General features: G+C 46.4%; 1 protein-coding gene across 1 annotated transcript in view; it reads left to right on the top strand.

The window, feature by feature from the left end:
• LOC120584712 (O-acyltransferase like protein) overlaps positions 1-22603 on the top strand; it is a 55435-nt gene extending 32832 nt beyond the window's left edge. The window contains exons 10-17 of the mRNA XM_039840597.1: positions 768-869; positions 6081-6246; positions 7902-7981; positions 13466-13579; positions 15081-15213; positions 17173-17359; positions 21978-22120; positions 22424-22603. Coding sequence (XP_039696531.1) covers positions 768-869; positions 6081-6246; positions 7902-7981; positions 13466-13579; positions 15081-15213; positions 17173-17359; positions 21978-22120; positions 22424-22558 — 1060 coding nt within the window. The 3' untranslated portion in view covers positions 22559-22603. The remainder of the gene's footprint in view (positions 1-767; positions 870-6080; positions 6247-7901; positions 7982-13465; positions 13580-15080; positions 15214-17172; positions 17360-21977; positions 22121-22423) is intronic.
• Positions 22604-23432: the final 829 nt, after the last annotated feature.

Genomic DNA, 23432 nt, shown 5'->3' with positions numbered 1-23432 from the left:
GAGCATTCTGAGTAATGAATTCGTTGTCAGATTTCTAAGTGGGATCTCACACGAACCACATAACAGTCTTTGAGTCTTAATTTTTTATTCAGTAAGCAGCATCAGTAAATCATCCCTTTAACCTAATTGAGCTGTGTATTCCTCTCATTATTCACTCAGCAAACACGCATTGCAAACTAGTTTGGTATGGCTCAGGAAGCAGAAGCCATCCCGCTAGTGGTGGTACTCGAAGATGGCTCGGTGCTACGGAGACGGAAGTTCTGGATGTCGTTGTTGCCGAAGACCAGAGTGGCAGTTCTTAGTTCTTAGTATTTCTGGCTCTCCTCCCTCCAGGCGGCTGGTAACATTCCGCTTCCTGGACCCACCGTGGTTGGCAGGTCCCATCGCTAGTTCTGACCAGCAACGAGTGGTTCCTGGTATTGCCATAGTGCTGAGAGCTGTAAACATGTCCTTCCTGGGCTAGGACATGTAATTGCTGGTTTGAGGCCCTCCAGAACTCTCTGGTCCTCTGCCATGGTCACTGGTGATCTTCGAGATAGTGGCGGCTCCGTCAGCCTGAGTCCGTAGTGAGGAAGTTGCTGACCCCAAAGCAAATGGTCCTTGGCATGTTGTACAAGCAAGAAAAAAAAGCGATAGTTTCTTTAAGACTTGGGAGTCTTTCGTCACTGCAGCATAACTTCTTCAATCTTGACAGAGACAACCAAATGAATCAACCGATGGACTGTGTCATTGATAAGTGATTCCTGTGACCATTCTCTTTCTCTCAGTGGCTGGTTAAGTGCAAGGTCATTTTTAAAGATGCATCAGACTTCAGAAAAAGGATTAACCGCTAATGTCATACTCAGATACTACTTCAGTCGCCTCTTAAGGTAGGCCTATTTGTAAAATTTCTCAATCTATTATTGCTGTGTAATAATTTATTATTATTTAGTTTTTAACCCTTTTCGGAGAGAATTTTCAAAGAAAAAAAATGAGAGAAATAATTTTCTTCCTTAAATACAATTGTTTTTTTTTTACTAGTTTTATGGCTTTTACCAAAGAAAGATACCAGTTTTCGTGGTATTTGTCCTAATAGAATTTGAACTATATTAAACTAGCAAAAACGTCCTCATTCCTTAGCTGAGGGATGGCAGATTTCAATCAACGTACTGTCAGGTTTTCGTGGAATCTGTATTCAATAGGAGAATTTGTATGGCTCCTATAAATTGGTAGTAATTGGATCCTGTAAATAAGAATACTAATGATAAAAATAAAATAAGGTACAACCAGGAGGGGGCTGGGACGGTGGTGGTTCTGCTGAGAGAGAGGCAGAACGATGATCTTAATGAACGCGTTGATCTTAATGATTGGTTGGAACAGAAGGGTTCACTATTGAGACAATATGGAATTAGTGGGGTAGCACAGTGGCAGGTGTGTAATAAAACGGACCAAGTGTAGGAAGTAAAGGGCCTTCAACTCATGTAACCCCACCGCTCTATTTGTATGTTTCTAAATCACGGTTAGTTGTTGAACTAGGTAGAGCCCAGCTCTCATTGCTCACGGTCCATGCCCCTCCGTTGCACTATACTCTTAAGAAATAGGAAACGGAGTGTTTGAAATGATCTTTTGGGCTAATAAAATGGAGTAGGGAAGGTCTGACTCTGTAGTCTGTCTGCTGCGCTTACTTTTTGGCTCAGTCATCAGCTGTGCGACTTTCAGCAAGTGTCTCCTCTGTGCTTGAGTTTTCTCATCTCAAAAATGCGGAGACTAATAGTACCACTTAATTGGACTCTCATGAGAATTAAATAGAAAGAACTTAAGAGAAGTGCACGGCACATCATAAGCCTTCAATAAGTATAAGCTGTCATTATTACTATTGGTTATTTACATGTTTTAACTGTCTTGTAAATAGGTTAAGAATGAGTGCAGGCTAAGGAATAGAACTTTACTGATTTATTTTCATCATGGGAGGGACCGAATGCTTATTCTGTCAATGTATTTTGGGTACATGGCACTGGGTTAAGTAGCCTGTCCTGCCCTGTGGTTTTCTGGAGGAGAGGAACTGGTGTTCCAGCCAAGGATTCAGAGTGATAAATACTAAGATGGGTTAGTTAGGGGTTGGAGTGGGGCATTCGATGGCAAGGTGGGTTCTGCCTGGTAAACTTGCTTTAGAGGAAAAATCCTGCAGCTGGAGATTTAGGAGCAAGAAGTGTTGTACCAGGAAGGTAAAGCCCCGGGAAAGCAGGGAGAGCTCAGGGCGGTGGGGCGGACGCCGGAGAGTCGATACTGCAATGCTTGGGCAGGAGAGCGGGATCTGAACAGGCGATTGGCAGCGGCAACAGAGAGAGGGCAAGTCAAGGACACTTGAATTTTCTGGCCTGAGGAGCATGGCAGATGGAGGTGGCATTCTTGAGATAGGAAGCTCTGGAAGAGGGCCAGACGGGAGCAGGAAGAGAATGAGTCCAGCCTAAGACAAAACTGTTGAAAAATGGAGGGACGTGTCAGCTACTCATGGTCTGAACTCACCCTCTTTAAGGTAAACCTAGTGAACAAGCAGCCGTGGTCTTCGCCGTTTGATGCTCTCTTTCATGTCGGCAAAACTTGCTGTTATCACTCAATTATGATTTCTTACTTGCCTGCTTACCTCCAAGAGGAGTGAAAGTAAGACGATTTGTTCACATTCGCTTTCTGTATTTATGGAGGGCCCTGAGGATTCAGCAGTTAACAAACCATGCAAGTGCCTTCCGGCACGGGGGTTACATTCTAGTGAAGAGAGATAGGCAATAAACAAATAAATATGCAGCATTCAATTGCAATATGCAAATACATTTATAATAGATCAGTGATGATAAGTGCCACAGAGTGATAATTTGGAGAAGGAAAAAAAGACGATGTCTTCTTCTGCAGAAAAAGGTGACATTTGTCTAGAACCTTGAAGCAAGTAAAGGAGTGTTCTAAGCAAAAAAAGAAAAAAAATTCTGTGAGAGAAGAAGGATCCATTCAGGGGGAACCAAGCACAAAGGAATGAGGAGGGAGGATGATTGGCGTACTTGGGGAACCTCGAAAAGCCCAAAGGTGCTGGAGTGGAGGGCAGAGAGAAAGGTCAGCGCGGGGGCAGGTAGGAAGGTGACCCAGGTCCTATAGGGTCTGTGAGCTGCCTGCAGGACTTACTGTTTTATTCTGACAGGAGGAGCCCTTGGATGCTTCCAGTAGGGCAGTGGCATGGTCAGATTTACATTTGATTTCATCAATCAATCAATTTATTTACTTATTTATTTATTTATATTGTTTATTGGGGTAACATTGGTTAATACAATTCTATAATTTTCAGATGTACATTATATTTGACATATGGATCAGATTTACATTTTTGAAGACTCACGTTAGCTGCAGGACAGAGAATAGACTCAAAGAGGGCAGGGGCAGGAGACAAGAGACCAGTTGCGAGCTATTGCAAGTTACAAGAAAATGCAAAAACCCAGCTTCTAGGAGTAAATAGGTGCAGAGATTATCTCATGGCAAACGAGGAGAGGAGATGCTCCAGACCCTTAAAACAGGTGATTATTCCAACTAGGAGCCACATTTTAAAAAGTAGGTAGGTTGTTGTTTTTTTTTTTTTAAATAGATTGTGATAAAAATGTCTGTAACAGACGGATATATACAAAAATCAAGGGGCTCCCTTCTAGTCTCACTCCCACAGGGCACCTTTGTTAATAGTTTCCTATGAATTCTTGCAGAGACTTTCCATATATTTTTATGCAGTTTTTTCCCCCATGAATAGGATTATACTACATGCTATATTAATATACACTATTTCGCATGTAGCTTTTTTTTCACTTAGTGATTTAGCATTGGCACATTTCTCTCTTTGCATGTAAGACCCACCTCACTGATTTTAAGGGTTGTCTAGGATGGCACTGTGGGATGGACCATCGTGTATATAACCTGTTCCATTAATGGGCATGGAGGTAATTTCCAAGTTTTTTGCCATTTTAAACAGATACAATGTATATACATATTTGTACAATTATATGAGCATGTTTGCAAGGTAAATTCCTACTAGTGCAATTGATGGTTTGGTGCATCTGATGTTTTGATGGACATTTTCCAATTTACCTTCCCACCTACTAGATCTGAGAATGCCTGCTTCTCAAATCCCCACGACGGCTAATATTGCACATTTTAGTCTTCAAAACCTACTTTGACTTTAAATATTCTTGGAGCTTGGACAGAATGAAGCACATGTACATGTATTTATTTATATGGCGCTTTCAATGTTTCAAACTGTTGTCTTATTGATCTCATTTAATTCTCAAAAAATTTTAGGTGTCAGAAAGCCTCCTCCTCCTTAGAAGAACTTAAGAAATCATCACCTCCCTTTTCCCTAAGAAGAGGGAAGAGAGAAGTGATGTGATTTTCTCAGTGTGAAATTTTTAGACAAAACCAGAACTCATATTTCTAGTTTTCCCCCCACATCCTTACTCTTCAAGGCACGGCCCACCCAGCAGCCTCCGACCCACCCCCACAGCCCCTGACTCTTAGGCCGCATTTTAAGCAGCGCCCAGGGGAGGGGTATGGATAACAGGTGGGGAATGCTGCCTGTACCACGTTCCCTCCTGAGGACATCTGACCTGAGCTCTGCTTCTGCTGGGAGCCTGGGGCTGATTTACTCTCCCCGGGGAGGGGGAGGAGACAGATGGTGTGGAGGCAGCCTGTGGGAGCAGCTGCAGGACATCGTGGGGTGGCTCATCTGGCAGGACCCGGCACACAGCGGTCGTTCCGTGGCTATTGCCTGAGCTGATCTGGGGTGCTGCACCTTGGCACAGTCTGATGATCAGCAGTTCCAGCCCTGCTCCCCAGAGGGCCACTGCCCTCCCGCCCACTGGACACTCTCCACGAGGGTTGTTATCACTGTGGGCAGGGAAGGAGGCCAACAGGTCTGGGTCCTGAGTGCAGACCAGAGGCTGGGTGCTGACCCACGATTGCTGGGGGTGCACCTCCAGCAGTCCCGCCTTTCCCATCTGCCACGCCCCACCGCAGGTCCTGCCACCCCCACCGAGACGATGGGTGCTGCTGGGCATGCGCGCTGCTCTAGCCGTACTAACCTTAATTTTTAAACGTGTTCCTTAAGAGTGGGCTCTGATTGCAGCCCACCCAGATTCCATGCCAGAATTGCGTGCACCGCCCCCCGCACCCCGCACCGCACTTCCCACCCACGCCCAGCCTCCCTTTAAAACTCTAGGCTTGTGCTGTCCCCTAGGAAGCCACCAGATGTGTGTCCCATTGGGATTGCTGCAAGTGTATGACACACACCAGGTTCTAGACCTTTTTCTTTAGTCCAAGAAAAAAGAATGTAAAATAGCTCAACATTTTTTTTTATATTGGTTACCTGTTGAAATAATAATATTATGGATTTGTTGGGCTCAATAAAATATATTAAAATAAATCGTACCTGTTTCTTTTGACTTTTAAAAATGTGGCTACTAGAAAACTAGGTGGCAGATGTGGCTTGAATTACATTTCTGTGGCACGGCGCTGGTCTAGACACCTCTGTGCCCCATCCATCATCTTTATAGCCAGTTCATATCCCACTGGGAAGGGGGCGGGGCATGAGGGGAGGAAGGAAGAAATAAAGCAAGGTAAGGAGAGAGGAGAAGAGGGAGAGAGGAAGGTGTTTTCATGCAGGGAGGTGACGTGGAAAGGACATGACTGGTGTCAGGTCTCAGAGCTGCCGTTTGGTTGAGCCACCTTGGGCAAGTCACCCGAACTTCTCTGAGCTACAATTTCCTCATCAGCAAAACAGAAGTAATAGTATCTTGAGGCTTAGAAATAGCTAAAAATATCTAAAAATCTCCCGGCACAGTGACCACCACGTATGACTTGCTCAATGGAGAACAGTACATTTGCATCAGCAGCACCTGAGCCAGCACATGATAGGTGCTCAAGAAAAGATTTTGAACCCACGAGTGTTTGAGGTGTGTCTGGGAGGTGGTCGCCCAGCCAGTGCAGTCTGTTTTAGAGCATCTTACACCCACCCCCCCTTGGGGACTGACGGCAGCCACTGTGGAGTGACCTTCTCTCGCCCGGCTCTTTCCTGCCAGGCTGCAGCCTCTTCACATGTACTCCGTGTGCTTATTGGTTGGATTGTTCTCCCTTGCTCCGTGGGGACCCATCTGGGAAGTGCCCAAGTTCCACCTGGACAACTGCCGGCAAGCGTGGTGGACAAATGTGCTGTTGCTAAATAATTTCTTCTCGGTCCAGAATTCGGTGAGTCTCAAATCGCTGGCAGATGGGCATGAAGGTGGTGTCTCACTTTGCGTGGCTCGCTGAACTTTCCCACTCTCTTCTGGCCTATTCTCTGGAGTAACAGTGATGTCATAGGAAGGTGGGCTGTGGGCTGGGTGACTAACGTCTAGCGATGGGGTGGATGATACTGCACCGGTCTTGGCAGGGGCAGGAGCTGTGAAAAGCAGAGAGAGGCAGCGGGGGAGTGGGCACTGAGGGGCCAACCACCTAGGTGAGCATACTGGATGCACCGACTCTGTTCTGTTACAGTTCCTGCTCCAGTCCCTGTCACCCACAGGGAAAGGACACTTCCTTCGCCTCCACACAGAGAGCCTGTGATGGGACGGAATATGGCACCACACCCTCACCATAATGAATTCTATTCAGTTTCTAGCCAGACCTGGCAGAGCAACAACATCTCTATATATCGGTCATGGCTTTTCTAAAACCCTAATGGCCTCGTAATGAACTTGGAGCAAATGAAAGTAAAACAGCTGTAATTAAATTATTGTCACCGATTTTGCATATGCTTTGAAAGCACACACATCACCGCCCGCTCACCGGGTGGCTGCCTTCCCCTCACAAGTGCCCAGTGGCTTCGACAGGGAGTGCACCACCTGTCACATCAGCAGCACCTGAGCCAGCACACGATAGGTGCTCAAGAAAAGATTTCGAACCCACGAGTGTGCATCTCACTGCGTTCAGGTGGGCCCATGTCTGGTCTGTGACAGGAGCCCACAGAAGATCACCTGGGCTGTATTCCCAGACGTGGGCTGGCTTGGGTCATATGTGGGAATCAGAGGCAAGAACACAATGCAGTCGCCTCTCTGAGGTAAAGCCACCTTAAGTCCCTAGAAGCAGAGGTGTGAGGGCCATCGAGCCTTGAGTCCTCACTAATTTACCCAGCGTGGAACTTGTCTCTAACTGGGACAAGGAAAGCTGTCACTTCTGTTGGATAAATCTGGTCTCCCTTGGGCGGAATGGGTGGGAAGGGACACCAAAGCACCTCTTATCGCTGAAGCACTGGAGAGAATCGCCCCCAGGAATTTCCTCACGTTGAAGGAGAAATACAGGTAACCGCCTCATTTCACACAAACATGCAGAGCCTGCGGAACGATGGGCCTCTGACCAGACGAGTTCGTGTCAGTCATGCGTGGGAACTCTGGGTTTCCCACATAACTCGTCTGGAGCCAGGCCTCTGTTCTAAATGGACACATTCTCTCCACCAAGGGTGGGGGCAGGGAGGGCGGCCCGGGCAAGGAAGAGAGAACAGTAACCCTTCCGACTCCAGCCGCACCGTAATGATAATTATTCCTTACGTTCAGTGTAACATGATAGAGTTTAGTTCCCACAACTGTCCTAGGAGATTAGCTTTTACTGTTGTTTTTTTTTGATACAAGAGAGAAAAATTGTCCGAATTCCCATTCTGTGAAATGGAACCTACCCTTCAGGCTCGTTGCAAGGATTAGAGGAGATGAGATATGTGAAATATCTCTCCCTCAAAATTCCTTTTCCTTCCCAGGGAAATTCCCGCCAGCTGCCTACCGAATCCCTCCTCTGGACCAGAAAGGGCGACCGGTCCGGTAAGGGATGCAGAGGGGTCCCCTTCGCTAACCCTCGCTCCTCTCTCTTTTCAGTGCAACGGCTGGACCTGGTACCTGGCCAATGACTTCCAGTTTCATCTGGCAGCACCAGCCATCGTCGCGGTCCGTGCAAAGTGAGTGTCACTGGGCGACGCTTCTCCCCACGTGGCCTCTTTCACGGAACGCTTAGGGGACGCTCCTGCCCGAACGCGGAGTCCGCCGCAGTTTCCCTCTGTTTACCTCCTTTCACGTTCTCCTCTCATCCTGGCCCCGTGCAAATCTTGCAGAGTCATAAGCGGTGTGTATGTAACGTCTCGGGCTCAGCTTTTCCCATTTAACGCCTTATACGCATTCCCACGTATCGACAAGACCTGCATACTTGCCGGGTTTGGGATTTACATACCATTTTTTATCGTGGGGCATCTAGATTGTTTCCAGTTTTTCATGGTCATAAATGGCACTGAAATGAATGTCTTTGAATACAGTGCTTTTTCTCTTAGTTATTTCCTTGGGGACATATCTGTAAGTGGGATTACGAGGTCAAAGGGTAGGAATAATTTTGAGGTGCTTGATACATATAGCGAGATTGCTCCCTGGAAAAAGTGAAGTAATTTACGGCGCCCCAAGGAGCGTGTCAGGGTACCTGCTTCTTTGTTTGTGAATCATCTATTTAAAAAGATTTATTCTCCTCTTTTGTTGAAATACGTGTTTAATTTAAGAACATTGGGAAAAAACATTAGGACGAAGAGTGGTTAGAGCACAATCACCTTCGATCCATTTTGTCCCCCAAGGAGAGGTAAATTTGTTGTTAGCATTTTTGTGTTGATCCTTCTGATCTTTTTTCTACAAAGATTCTGCATATACACTTTAATATCTTTTAAAAATAGCTTTATGAATAAGCACTTTCCTATATTATTTTATTTTTTAAGTAAACATAATTTTAATGTCCGCATAGCATTCCATTCTATGAATGAACTCTTATACCTTCCTCTCTTTCTAAATGCTTGGATTATTTCCATTTTTATACCTTTATAAAGAATAGTCTGATAAACATTTCCATGGTAACCATGGGTCTCCAACTCTAGTGTTTCTTTAGAAACACCCTTAAGAGGAATTATTGGGTCAAAGGGCATAAATGTCTTTTGGGATCTTGAACCATCATGACAAATTGCTTTCCTTAAAGTTTGTATCAGCATCCAGTGCTCTGTCTATCTAATTACGCCATGGCCAATATGGAATGTTAATAATATAAAACAAGACGTAAACATTGCTATTTTGATATGTGAAAATGACATTCCTTTTTTACAAGTCTTATAAGTCTTTGATTACTAGGGAGCAGGGCTGAATTCCAAATATGTGTTGACCAGCCTCGTTTCACAGTTATCTGTTCTTGCACAAGGCATACATTTAAATCTCAGGCTGCATCATGATGTCGCCATTTGAGCCTCAGGCAAATATTCAAACTCTTGGGCAAGGAAAATGCATCCTAATTTTAATTTAACGTAAGAATTAAACATTTTTAAAAAGGCACATCTGCTTTTAAAAATCTGTATCTTAAACACACGAAGCCTTCTAATTTAATTTTTTGACTGACCGTTAAAAAATTGTTCCATGACTATCCACTAAGAAGCAATATGCTGGTAAGAGTGAGTTTGATCGAGTCAGAAGACATGGGTTCAAGTCATGACAGGTAAAGACTAGCTAGGGGGCCCAGGGTAAGTCACTGGACTCTCATGGTCATTTTTCATATCTATGAAATGGACATGATAACACTTCACGTCAGGGTTGGAGGATAAAGCGAGATCATACGCTGGAACCAGCTCAGTGCTTGCTTGTTTGTAATGTGCAACCACATATCCACTCAGCTACCTGTCCTTTGAGATTCCATGTAATTGACATTGTCCCCAGCTACATGTCCAAGCAGTGGCATCCCCTTGCCCTTCCAAGTATCTGCAGGTACTGGGGGAAGGGTGGCTGGAGAATCTACTGAGTATCTGCTCAGTTAGACCTGTTCAGCGCTGGCATCTCTCTGTCTTCTCTGCACCGTCCCTATTCCTCAGAGGGTTCCCTCGTCCATGCAGCCAGTCCCCTTCCTTTATTTCCTCTCTAACCACCCTTTCTAGAAGGTGTTGCTGTGGAGCAGATTTTAATGAAGGCTTCCAGGACTGGAGGTTTTGCATTCTTCTTTGGCTCTGCCTGACCCCTTCTCACACACTTCGTGCTTCACCACTTCTCAATTCCTTCTGTTCTGAGGGGGATGTGGAGACCTTGAATGAGTGCCAGTCTTGGGGTGGGGGGAGGGCGGTGGCCTCTGTGCCTCAATGCATACCGTGGAGGGAGGGAGAGGTGAGGCCCAAGTTCTCCTCCACCCATTCCCCCAACACAAAAGCACCCTAATCTCATGTCTTATTTTCTTGAAGGGTGGAAGGGAGTATAATTTTTGATAGTATAATAGAACTGACAAAAGTATATGAGCTCAACTATAGAAATGAGATTTGATAATCACATTGCTATTTATTTTGGGAATAAAGATCTTTTTAAAAAGCTCTGAACATCCTCGCCTAGAATCTAGACCTACCACTCTATGTCTATTTTCTTTGTATTCACATCTCCCCAGGATGAAGCCACTGAAGGTGGAAGGAATTAAGAATTAGTGTGATCACCTCCCTTCACCCCAACATGGGATCAGGCTAGGAAGGCCGGGAGTAGATAAGGTGACTTTGGGTTGGATAGTGAGCAAGCTCCTCACCCCCAAGTCCCCTTGAGGGGTTGGCTGATCACCTGAGCATCTCTGGGTCACCGATTCCTCCTGCTGCCAGGGAAGGGGCTCCCCAAGCAGGAGCTGAGACACGCTCAGGCCCATGGGGCTCTGTCTGGGGTGGACTCTTCCTCCAGCAAGGTAGTCAAACCCTGAGAGCTCCCTTGGGGGAAAGGGGAGCAGCTGGGCCCAGCAGAGCCAGGGCCGGCCAGTTCTCCAGGGCTGTCACAGTCTGTGATGGGCTACGGCCCCTCAGAGGGCTCAGGAGACTGCAGCGAGTGCCCGCAGGTACAGGTGGGGCGGATGTGAGGCATCCGCAGGCTCGGCAGCCCTGGCAGAGGAGACGGGCAAGCCTCAGAGGTGGCACTTGCAGCGGGATGCTCTGACTGCTGGTCCAGCTATTTAGTGAAGAAAGGGAGGAGAAATGCTGTGGGAAACCCTGGAGATGGTACCGGGGGCAGGCAGAGGCCAGCGAGGCAGCCCAGAGTCTTTCCAGACCAGAGAGAGACACTGGTGTTCCTTCCTCCCCTGGCCTAGGGCTCCCAAATGGGCCTTCGGAAGGACTATTACTCTTGAGAGAACAGGGGTGGTGACCTGTGCTTGAAGCTCTGGCCTTTCTCACTCTTATTGTCCTGGGAGCGGTTCCCTCAAAAAGCTAGAAAACACAACCGCTAACCTAGCACCAGGCCATATGTGCTGGGGTCAAAGGTCCTGATTAGTGAGGCTGGGGCTCCGGAGGACAAGGGATTAACAGGAGGGGAGGTGGGGCGTGTGTCACTATGGCCCTGTGTGGGTGTTTGGGTACTTCTGCATATTAGTGTACTCGGGCTGCCATGACAAAGTACCACAACCTGGGTAGCTTAACAACAAAAAGGTACTTCCTCACGATTTTGGAAGTTGCAGGTCTGAGATCAAGGTGTGGGCGGGGCTGTTTTTTTCTGAGGCCTCTCTCCGGGGCTTGCAGACGGCAGGCCGTCTTCTCCGTGTGTCCTCTCATGATCCTCCCTCTGTATGTGCCTGTGTCCTAACTTCCCCTTTTTCTAAGGGGACCAGTCACATCGGATTAGGGCCCGTCCCAATGACCTCATTTTGCCTGAATTACCTCTTTAAAGACCCTGCTTCCAGATGAAGTCACATTCTGAGGTGCTGGGGGTTAGAATTTGGAAAAACACAATCCAGACCATAACAGTCTCTGTCAGGAAGCTTATTGGTTTAGTTATAGCGGTGGTGAGCTGGTGGACACTTGTCTGACTCCTCAGAGAAGGTGCCACGGATTGGGCTCAAGTCCCCTATGGAGTTAAGTAAATATTTATTTGGGTGAGTGTGGATCTTTTTTAGATGGCCTGACTGGACGGTTTACCACCCACCTGGGACAATCAGTTTAATACCTCCCCACTCTACACTTGGTGGGAATCTACTTGAGTGTCCCTGTGACTGAGGAGTCGTGACCCCAAAGTCAGCATCTTTCCTAGAGGCTGCAGATAGAAGGCAGATTTCAATCCCTCAGCCCAAAGCCAGCACTATCCAAGCTTGTGACTCTGCAACTACATTTAGCTTTTACATGGAGGGAGGGATAGAAGGTAGGCTTTTTTCCTTCAGAGGACACACTTGCCTAGAATTCTAGTAATTCAAGGACAGAGCTGCAGGGTCTGGCAAAAGGCACAGTAAATAACCAGTGTTACCAGTCCTCACAGCCCATACTCAGGGTAGACATTACTAATCAACCACAGCACCACTGAGCGAAGACGCCTCCTGCATTGCTCATAGCAACACTAAACTAGAACTGGCACTCTGGATGGAAATCGTTGGCTCCCTATATCACTGTGCTGACGATCGAATGGTATCTCTTCCCTTTCTCACGAAGAACCACGGCGACTTCGAGCAGTGGGGTAGGGTTGACAAAGGTGTCATCCAGGTAGGGTCGTGCCTGGATGGTCTTGCGCCTCTGTCGAACGTCTCTTCTATATACCGCAGACCCTCCTGGTCCCAATCCTCACAATTCTGAGTAGGTACAACCAGACGGAGCTTCACGCTGAGCCCGTGTCCCCACATCTCGTTTCCTACAGAACGTCCTACATCCTGTAGCTAGGACTCTTCAGGAACCCTCTCGGCCTTGCCCGTGCACAATCCCAAAGCGCGGAGGAATTCATTTGTGTGGGGTCGCCCTTGACCCTTGGGGCATAGAAGACAGTAGGAAAACGCTTCCCTCTTTCATCCCCCAGGACAGTTTTCAAGTGCATTTCATAAGATTCTGCAGAACATTCTGGAAGAATTGAGCACTGGCCATTTTGATAGCTCATCTTTGCATTGAATTTCCCTGCTCCCCTCTTTCACTACCCCATCCTTCATTGCCACCCCACGTGAACTATTTCCATCCAGATACTTGTATCAGAGCCCGCATCTTGGTGGAGGGCGGGGGGAGAAAACCCCAGATCCCCCTCCCCTGTGCCTGGAGTCAGGGTGCCTGTGCACCCAGTGTCCCAAATCTCCCAAATCAACTACCACTAAGTTTGTACGGTGCTTCATAGGTGACAACAGACGTGCCCAAGCATGGTCTCATTTTGAGCTGCACAATAGATTTCAGGGTGGGGCAGGTAAGGATACCTTTACTCTCCCTTTCTAGGTTGGAAACTCAAGTTCAAGTTCCTGCCCAGGGTCGGGAAGCTAGTAAATGGTCAAATCTAAAGGCTAGCTCAGGTTCTCCAGTTCCAGCCCAGCTCTCACCCCACTCAGCCTTTCTCAAAGGCAGGCCTAGCAGGAGGCCCTTCTGATTGCCAAGGTTTCAAGTCTTTGGTGTCCACAAATTTTGCAGGGGATGAAATTGAAGAACATTTCTGTCAATGTCCTCTCTTCTTTGCAGAAGTAAACACGTCCTTATCCTCCTCGGGGCCGTGCTGTTCTTGGCATCTTTCATTGCCACTGCTCTGCTCACACTGGCTCATGACCTTCCGGTGGCAGCCCCATCAGAAGCAAGGTAACCACGCCTCCAGGCTGCAGGGCTCCATCCCTTGCCTGCCCGTGAGAATGGCCAAGACCTCCCAGGGAGGGCTGCTGCATGAATGCCAGGCTGTTTGCCCTGTGCTCATGGGCTTGTGGGAAAACTGGGAGGGAAATGTTTGGCCTGGATAAAAAAGTTGATTGCAATTTTGTTTCCAAACTTCTGCACCTTTCAACTTGAACTGAGGGTCTTCTCAACACTGAAACATTTCTCGGAGGAAAGGAGCGCCCCCATGTGGCTGTATTGTGTTTCTCCTCCAGTGGCAAACAGCTGCTGGCTTTATTGTTGGATGGAGAAACTGAAGCTGGAGGAAGTTGGGGTTACCCCTTCAAGGTCACACGGCTAGTAAGTGGCATAGGTGGGAGTTGAACCTAAGACCTTACCCACTATGCTATTTTGCCTCCCCAGTGAGGTACATATAACAATTCTTCCTTATAACCACTCTGTGTAATTAGTAATAAGAAAAACTGGTCATCTATTCTCAATACATCAGTCAGAGTGATTCAAATGAAAATCAGATCCTGTCAGTCATCCGCTCAAATTCCTCCAATGGCGATCCACCGCTCTCAAACTAGAACCCCTGTCTGACCTCATCCACCACTCCCCGACTTGCCGACTCTGGATCAGCCTCATTGGCCTCCTTACTGCCACACGCCGAGCACGTTCTCTCCTCAGGGCCTTTGCACTCGCTGCTCCCTCACACTAGAATGCTTTTCTTTAGAATCTAGATCTTGGCAGGGCTTGCTCCTTCAATTCCCACAGGTGTCTGTACAAATGTCACCTTCTCAGAGCAGCCTTTACCAACCTCCCGATGTAAAACAGCCCAGAGCCGGGCCAGGTACATAGTACTCACTATGTATTTGTGACTGGAATGAATGAGTGAATGAATGAATGAATGACTACACCCTAGACCTTTTGACCAGGGGAGCATCATGCCCTTCTGTCATGTCACTGGCCTCCGTGGGCATGGCCAGGTGACCAAAAGGAGGCTCGCTCCCATCTCTCCCAGTGGTTCTCAACTCTGGATGCTTTTAAGTCCCACTGATGCTCCCAGAAAGCACCGTCTCGAGCCAGTGGAATCAGAATCTCGGGAGGTGTGGCCCAGGCAACCGAATTTCGTACGCGCTCCCAGGAAGAGGTTCACTTCTTTCAGAAGAGGTTCACTTCTGAGAACCACATTTTTAGAGACGTCCTGATGTTCCAGTGCCAGAAAAAAAAAAAAAAACTATTGTAAATGAACTCAGCCATCAGATTTCCTTGGGATCCAGCGGGGAGGGGCCCAAGGAAATTTGGAATTCCAGCAAGCCAGCGGTGGCCTCTGGCATGAGGTCACTGATGGGGATCGTTACTGAGGAAACGAACAAACATACTCCAATTTCCTTAGGATTTGCTGGTTGCCTCAATAGGCATCTGAGCGACTCTCTTTTCCACGTCCAGATCAAACATAACCTTTCTTCTCATCTCCTTGTGATTTTAGCGAGAACGTGACTATGTTATATTTCTCGGAGTATTACACCAAGCCCTACTGCCGATTCGGGCCGTTCCTCGTGGGCCTCTTTCTGAGCATTTTTATGCACCAAAACCACCAGGGAGTCATTCTCAAAACCAAGGTAAGGTTTCCCTCTGCCTCACTGTGAGGGCCAGGTCTGCTTGGGACTGGGGCGGCCCATGCGGCCAGGCTCTTACAAAGCCCCGGGCAGGATCCAGACTGCTGGGCCTTTATTGTGGTGTGGTGCATTAGCGATGCGTTGGGGCTAGTAGATAAGAGGGGCCTTATCTTCTTCACTGAGCTCCCCTAAGAAAGCTCCAGACTTGGAACCAAGTGGGGTTCTGCCCACTGGAGCCTCAGTACACAGCTAAGGAAGCCACTGATATCAGAAAACTCCCCCAGTGAGATTGCAAGGGCAAGAGCCTCCTCTGAAAGGGACTTTTAATAGCACATGTTCTTTGACCCACAAGACCCGAGGGCAGAACATGTCTTACTCACCCCTGAATGCCGGGCACCTGGTTCTGAAGTCCTGATTCGCTGAAGGCACTCAGTAAATGAACGGAAGAATGATAATTTGCATCTCAATGGAAGAAAGGCCAGGAATTCCCTTGCATGGTTCGAGTACAATGCCTACAATGCCGTCACCAAATCCCCTCTGCTGGGCCCTACTTTTGTTTGCCTAGGTTTTATGGGTACCTCATCTAGACATTCCAGAAAGGAGGCCCTGGTCCCTAGGAAATTTTGTGTTGCTCATGGCAGGAACAAGAGATAGGGCTTAATTGGAAGAAATGGCTATTCAGGGGTTACGTGACCTTCCCAATAGGTCACAGTTATGACATTACCCTGAAGTGCACAATTAAGTTGTAGATTACAACGGAGTGCCATTAAAAGGGGTGCTTCAGGGTAGTCCAGGTTACATGGGTGCCCAGGGAGAAAATGGGGTAAGCAAAACAGGAAAATCTAAAATGAAGATGGAGCATTTGGGAACCGATCTGAGGCCTAGCTTAGGGCCAGGGGATGGAGTTAGAACACAAGTCAAGCTGAGTTGGAGAAACGATGGAGAGGATGGGTCAAAATGACGAGAAGCCGGAAATTAAGGACCCGGAGGCCAAGCCGGAGGCAGCCAGGATGTGTGTCGTGTGCTAGGGAGGAGTTTAGATGCTAGTTCAAGTTCATGTAGATGTCAGGAGCTTGAGAACTGAACGAAGAAGTGGGAGAGATCTTTAGACGACAGATCTGGGTCTAAAAACGTCACGTAAGGTGACATGAGATCGAGGATCTTGAACTGAGCCCAGGAATAGAATTTAACTCTTGGAGCTATTCTTTGAGCTGAAACTTCTCCGTCCCCCGATTCCTTCTGCCATTTTATGTCCCCAGCGGCGAGAGTACAGCCCAGGAAGGGGCCAGGGGCGAGGAGCACTCGTGTTTGTGGTGGGGGCGGAACCAGTCGAGAAACCTTATTCGGTTAAGGGACAGAATGAGAATTAGTAGTGTGGGAGTGGGTGAGAGCATTATCTTTCCTTTTTCCTTTTAACTTTCATTTAAAAATGATTCAGGATTCACAGCAAATAGCAAAAATGGCGCTGGAGGTCTTGTGTCCCCTTGACCCAGGTTCCGCCACTCATAACATGTTATGTAACTATAGTACATTGTCACAACCCAGAAATAGTCATTGGAAGAATCCGTAGACCTATCCACTGGTTTTATGTATGCATTGTGTGTGTGTGTCTGTGTGTGTGGTGTGTGTGTGTGTGTGTAGTTTTGCACTTTATCCCATGTGTAGATATCATTTGTGTAACCACCACCACAATCGAGATACAGAATTCCTGTCGCCATAAAAGCCTCCTTCATGCTCCCTCTTTATAGTCACACACCGGCCCTCCCGTCCCCTGCCCCAACCTGAACCCCTTGTAACCACTAATCTGAACCTTTCGTTTTAGTCAAATTTGGGCATCGATTGAGGTTTACAAATAGATATCTAAAGTGACAATAATAGCACAAAAACAGGAAGTTAGTGTAAAAGGAAGTAAATACACAATGATCAAAATGGGCTATGATGGCATCTTTCCTTTCCCTGTAGGTTCAGGCTCTGCTGGGGTGGATTTGCTCCCTGTCAACCCTGTTTGCAGTGGTCGCTCTGGCGTACGCAGTGGACGACACCTCAGTCACCCCTTCAGCTGCCGCTGCTCTCTACCAGGCCCTCCACCGGGCCCTGTGGGCAGCAGCTGTGGGCTGGGTCGTGTTTGCATGTCAGGAAGGCTATGGAGGTACGGTGCTCATGTGGCTCACTCTGCCCCCTTAGAGGTGACAAATGTGAAACCAGTGTATACGGAGGGACCTTTACTTGCCGATGAGTGACTCAAAAAATGTCAATTTGTCTGTATCCTTGGGGAAACCACCCCACGTATTCTGTTTAGGATTTTTACACTAGTTTATGTACAAATGCTGATTCTGAAAGAAAAGTTTTCATCCTCCTCAATGAAACTGGTTTAGAAGTCGGAAGAGAACAGGTAGGGTCACGTTGTAAGAAAAATATCCCAGTGCAGCGACAAGAGTTCTGGGCACACCCACCCTGGGACTTGGTGTGCTCATCGGGGGGGAGAAGCTGAATAACTGCCCAGATGCCCTCCAGTCCCTTGATAACAGGAGACTTGTTTCTATTCAGCCCCCTTGTCACATGAAGGAAGTCAGGCTAAAAACGGGGCTGAAATGGAAAGAATCTTCTCCAGATTTGAACCGTCTGTTCAAGTCACCTGAGATTTTCTTTCCTTTCTTCCCAATTTGGCATGAGGTAGGAAATGGGTACTTGAGGTGTCAGCAAATGAAAAGACAAAGCCTGGCAGGAAGCATCCAGAAGAGGTTCAGGCCCCATGCTGTCCAGAAGCCTTCAAGATTTGGCACTAGAATCAGGTAGAGGCGTGATAACTTTACACCCTCGGGAAATGACCAGGATGAGCTTAAACTTTGGTCTGTGAACCCCAACCAGTTAGCAAAGGTGGTTAGACACCATGGTTTAAAGAGAAAAATGACAAAGTGATCACACCACCTCCCGCTGCCTGAGCACAAGCTTACGCCAGGCCCTGTGGAGAACTTTCCCGTAGGACCCCAGGTCACACCGACCACAGCCCCATAAGCAGAACTTTAATTAGCTCTGTTTCTCAATGAGAAAAATGAGGCCTGGAGATGAAGCGACACGGGAAGGTCACACAGCTGGGTGGTGGCTGAGCGGCTGGAGGGGAACCCAGGACCGAGCAAAGGCCAAGGCCCATGTTTTTCATTTCTGTGCAATAATTTCCCTCTCAGATGTTTGATTATTCAAACTGATTTTGAATTTTGTGAGTATATAATGATGAGGAATTTTTTTCTTTAATATTTAATTTTAAAAGCTTTGCCTTAAATGGAGAAACGATGTTAAAGAGAAAATGGCTGCATTCTCTCTGACTCGTGTATTTGCATCAATGGGCAGCTGTTTGGGTCACATGGCTGCACACTACACCACTCCCACTGGTGACAATGACCCGGAGCTGTCACAGAGCCTCAGAACATAAACAAACACTCTCCCTGGCCTGGCACAAGCCACATGTGATGTGGTGGCAAATGTCACAGCATTCCTTCTAACGTGAAAAGTCCTACTGGATGCAGACTAACTGGCTAATATGCATCATAAATAGAGAGAAGGGACTTAGCTTAAGTCAGAACATTAAACAATTTGAGGGTATTATCATTACAGAGGAGCTGGGAAATGATATTGATCATTAGCCTGAGTGGGGATGCTATCTCTGTGAATCCAGTGACCAACAAACCCTCTGGGTCTGTCTTGAGCAATTTATCTTTTCAACGTGTGTTGCCATTAGCCAATCACTATTACGGGGTGACCAATGTTCTAGGTTTGTATCTCAAACACCATTTTAAGATATCAAGATTGATTAAGGTGAATGGAGAAGGTGATGTGTTAGATAAATTTTTGGAAGATATGTCCACCTGACGACCTTTAGAAAAATGAATCTATAAAAGAACTTTTAATGACGAAGAAGAGGTGTTTAATGAAAGTCTCAGGACAGGGTGGGATCTTCGTGACTCAAATCATCTTCTCCATCATCTCAGCCAGTGCCAATGCAGACCACTCGTCTTGTTCCATTCAAGGTCATAGTCTCCTTCAAGGTCATATTCTGTCGTGTTGCTCATGTCTCTCCTTCAGTTAAAATCTTTTAGTGGTGCCTTGTCATCTACAGCAGTGGTCCTCAAACTTTAACAATAAATCGATCCATTCTAAAGATACAAGAATTCTTTTGGATCCTTAGTGGTGGCTTACATTATTTTAATTCTAATTTTACCTAAATACAAACAAACCTAGATACAAATTTTTTATGTCTAAAGCACATATATTTATAAAGCCAAAGTAAATTTAGAAAGCAACCATAAAACTATAAAACCAATAAAATATGAATTAACAACATTACTTTAATGTGATTAATGGTTGGCTGGAGCCAGTTGTAGCTGATGACATGAACATGGTATTGTTTGCTTTAGGACATGTTCCTTTGTGTTTGGTTGACCTGTATGACATCGGCTCTTTGCTGATTTAATTCTCCTACAACTATTTTATGTGTTCTCCAGTAATATCTTGCTTCGTCTTATCGTTTAACATTCAACTGGGGGCAAATACGTCTTTGTGTATGAGTCCATCTCTGATTATTCACTCGATTAGATAAAATATTTATTGAACGCTTGCTCAATGCTAAGCACTGATTCTGGGGATGTCGTCATAGACAAAAATCTTCTCTCTTTTAGGAGATTACAATGGGGTAGGGAAAGCAGAGAAACTAGAAGACTCTAGTATATTAGTCCCCAAAGATATAACATCCTAATTCCTGGGTCCTTGCAGATGTGATTAAGTCAAAGGTTTTGAAATGGGGAGATTATTTTGGATGATCGGGATGGGCCTTAAGTACAATCATATATATCCTTATAAGAGAGATAGAGGAGGATTCGCCCACACACGGAGGAGACAGGACACGAAGATGGAACAGAGAGATTTGAAAATCCTGGTGCTAGTTAGGGTGATGTGTCCACAAACCAAGGAATGCTGGAAGAAACTACCAGAAGCTGGAAGAGACAGGAATGTATTCTCAGAGGGAGTGTGACTGCCAACACCTTGATTTTGGCCAATGATATTAATCTGGGACTTCCGGTCCCTAGAATAATGAGAGAACAAATTTCTCTTGTTTCAAGCCACCATGTTTGTGTGATTTGTTAGAGACGCTATAGGAAACGAATCCAAGACCAAAAAAGTAAATACATATATATATAATTTCAGATGCAGATAAATACAGTGACTAAAATTAAAGCGGGGATTGGAGGGTAATTGGAATAGGGGTGCATTTGCAATGTCTGGTACGAAAGCCTTCCGGGCAGAGCGAATGCGGAGGCAGAGGTCTCCAGGCTGAATGAACCTAGCAGGCGGGAGGACGAGAGAGATGGGAATGAGGCCTGCGAGAAGGTTAGCAGCCAGGTCACACAGAACCTTGGAGGCCATGGAGGAGAATTTAGATTTTATTCTAAATGCCACGTGACAATCCGATTTGTGACTTTAAAAGATTACTCAGAATGTTGCATGGGGACTGTAGGGTGGCAAGAACGAGAACAGAGAGACCAACATCTGTCAGGAAGCTACTGCACTGTCCCCGGAGGAGGGGATGGAGGGGGTGGTGAGCAATGGTCTGAGTTGAGATATATTTTTAAGAGAGATCGACAGCACTCTGTGGGTTTTAAGAGAAAGAAAGGAGTCTGCGATGGTGGCAAAGATTTTACCTTGAGCAGCTGAGCCGACAGCGATCCAGAACTGAAAACTCGAGATGAGGCTTGTGCAAAGGAGGAGCAGAAATTTTCTTTTTGTGGCTTAAAACAACAGAAATTGATTTTCTCGCTGTTCTGGAGGCTAGAAATCCACAATCCCAAATCGAGCTGTTGGCACGGTCCTTCTGTAAACTCTTAAGGAAAATCTGTCCCACCCTCTCCCGGCTCCCAGAGGCTGCCGGCGGTCCGTGGCGCTCTCTGGCTTGTAGATGCATCGCTCTGCTCTCTGCCTCCATCTTCACGTGGCCTTCTTCCTGGTCTCTCTACGTCTGTGTCTGTGTCTCCTTTTCTGTCTCTTACAAAGACACTAGTCTTTGGATTTAGGGCTCACTCTAATCCAAAATGATCTCATCTTAATTACATCTGCAAAGACCCTTATTCCAAATAAGGCCACGTTTTGAGGTTCCAGGTAAACAAACATATCTTTTAGGAGACCACTGTTCAACCCACTGCAGATAGCAGTAAGTCCTATTCAGGAATTTCTCATTTAATTCTAATTATTGTACGTTAAATGGCCACGAGTGGCTATCCTATGGGACAGCACGTTTCTAGAAGATATAGCAAGTCGTGGAATATTTGTTCTGAAAGGGGCCTGGAAGTTGACCGAATGTAAGCCACTCGATAACAGATGAAGAGTCTGAGGCCCAGCGATGCCAACTGCCTTGTCCCAAGGCCCAGCAGCTCGTGTGGCTGCACCGTGAACAAGAACCCAGGCTAGTGAAAGGACTCTGCACCTTATTTTATGTGGAATGTTTTGTGCCCAGGGTTTGAAACCACACTAAGGAAGTAAAATGACCGTAAACTCAATATCAGCATCTCACATTTTTTCATATTCCTGCAATGGGAAGTTGTTTTTTTGGGGGCGGCGGGGAGGGAGGAATTTTCTTAAATATTATAATGAATGAAGACCTTCTTAGAGGAAGTTCACAGACTTAGGTGCAGCACCCAGGGAAAGCAGCGAGGACAGGGTGTCTTCGCAGGCCCCGGGAGAGGCTCGTGCCTCTGTGAATCGGGGCCTATTTCCTGCAGGTCTGGCGAACCGGCTGCTTTGTTGCAATATCTGGGGTTTCCTGGCCAAGATCAGTTACGCGTGCTACTTGATACACCCTATCGTCATCATCCTCTACAACGGACTTCAGGAAACGCTTATTCACTACAGCGACACCAACATGGTGAGTCGGCCCAGCGCTCAGCTCTGCAGCGGCTCCATCTGGAGCAACAAAGCAACCTCCTGGCCTCGTGCGAAGCCTGGTTTTGTTGTTCTTGTTGTTGGTGGGGGCCTATTGTTCTTTGTTTTATTTGAGGGAGGGTGTCGGCACAGGATAATATCTTTGTTTTATTTTTTAATGGTTAGGGCTGTTGGTCTACGGATCTATTTTTTTTTACTGATATCCAGACACAATTTGGCTTAATGTCCAGACACACAGGACTCTTGTAGTAAGACTGTTGTCCACTGTGCCCCTCTTTCTCTCCAGTTCTATCTTTTCTCTGGACACTGCGTGCTGACCTTCATCACTGGGCTAGCCCTGACCCTCTTCATTGAGAGACCATGTCAGGAACTGAAGCGGTGTCTTCTGGGATCGATGCCTAAAGTGCCATGGACGTTCTAGTAACACCCGAAAGAACAGATGGCCCTTTATTAGCGGTGATGAGCAAAAGCAGCGGTGGCCTTGTTTATGTAACGAATGCTTCTGTTCCTGAAAAGGGTTGTGTCTGATTTTGTGAATGTTTATGATACACAGCTTCTCTGTGTTTAATATAGAAAAGAGTTCTCAGGATTTACTATATAAAAGAGTTCGATGATCATCTTTTCAGTAGCATAATAATCATCCTCTGATATATCCTTTTAGCAAAAAAAAAAAAAAAAGCTGGATATTTTTGGTCTCATCTCGTATTTATTTTCTGTACCAGTGATTATAGGAAAATATCAAATGTAGTAAATTGAATGTAATTTGGGTTAAAATGCTGACTTTGCTCATTAAAATCACAGCATGTAATTTTCCTCATCGTAACTGTTTTTGTTGTAATAATACCTCTGTAGACTCAGTATCTCGGGATGGTATAACTCACTAACATGCACAATTCATGGGTTTGTTGTTGCAAGCCTTACAAACGTTCTTTTCTATAACATGATCCCTGTTATGGGTTGCTTTGTATCTCCCAAAAAAGATACGAAATCCTAATCCTCCTAGGATATTAGGCAGTGGGTTTATTTGGAGACAGGGTCTTTTTGGAGGTGGTCAAGTTAAAATGAGACTGTGGCAGTGGGGGGAGGGGGATCTGTGGTCCTAATCCAGTATGACTCATGTCCTTTTAAAGAGGAGAAATCTAGACACGGAAATAGACATACAGCTGGACACAGCTGTGTTCCTATTTCTGGACACAGAAGTGGGGACGACCATATGAAGACACAGGGAGAACACGGCCATCTCCAAGCCAAGGAATGCCAAGGATGGTGGGCAAACACCAGGAGCTGGAAGAAGC

The sequence above is a fragment of the Pteropus medius genome, unplaced genomic scaffold (genome assembly GCF_902729225.1).
Source record: "Pteropus medius unplaced genomic scaffold, Ma_sr-lr_union100, whole genome shotgun sequence".
Taxonomy (NCBI): Eukaryota; Metazoa; Chordata; class Mammalia; order Chiroptera; family Pteropodidae; genus Pteropus; species Pteropus medius.
The sequence above is the reverse complement of the archived record's forward strand: the minus strand, read 5'-3'. Positions and strand labels throughout refer to the sequence as shown.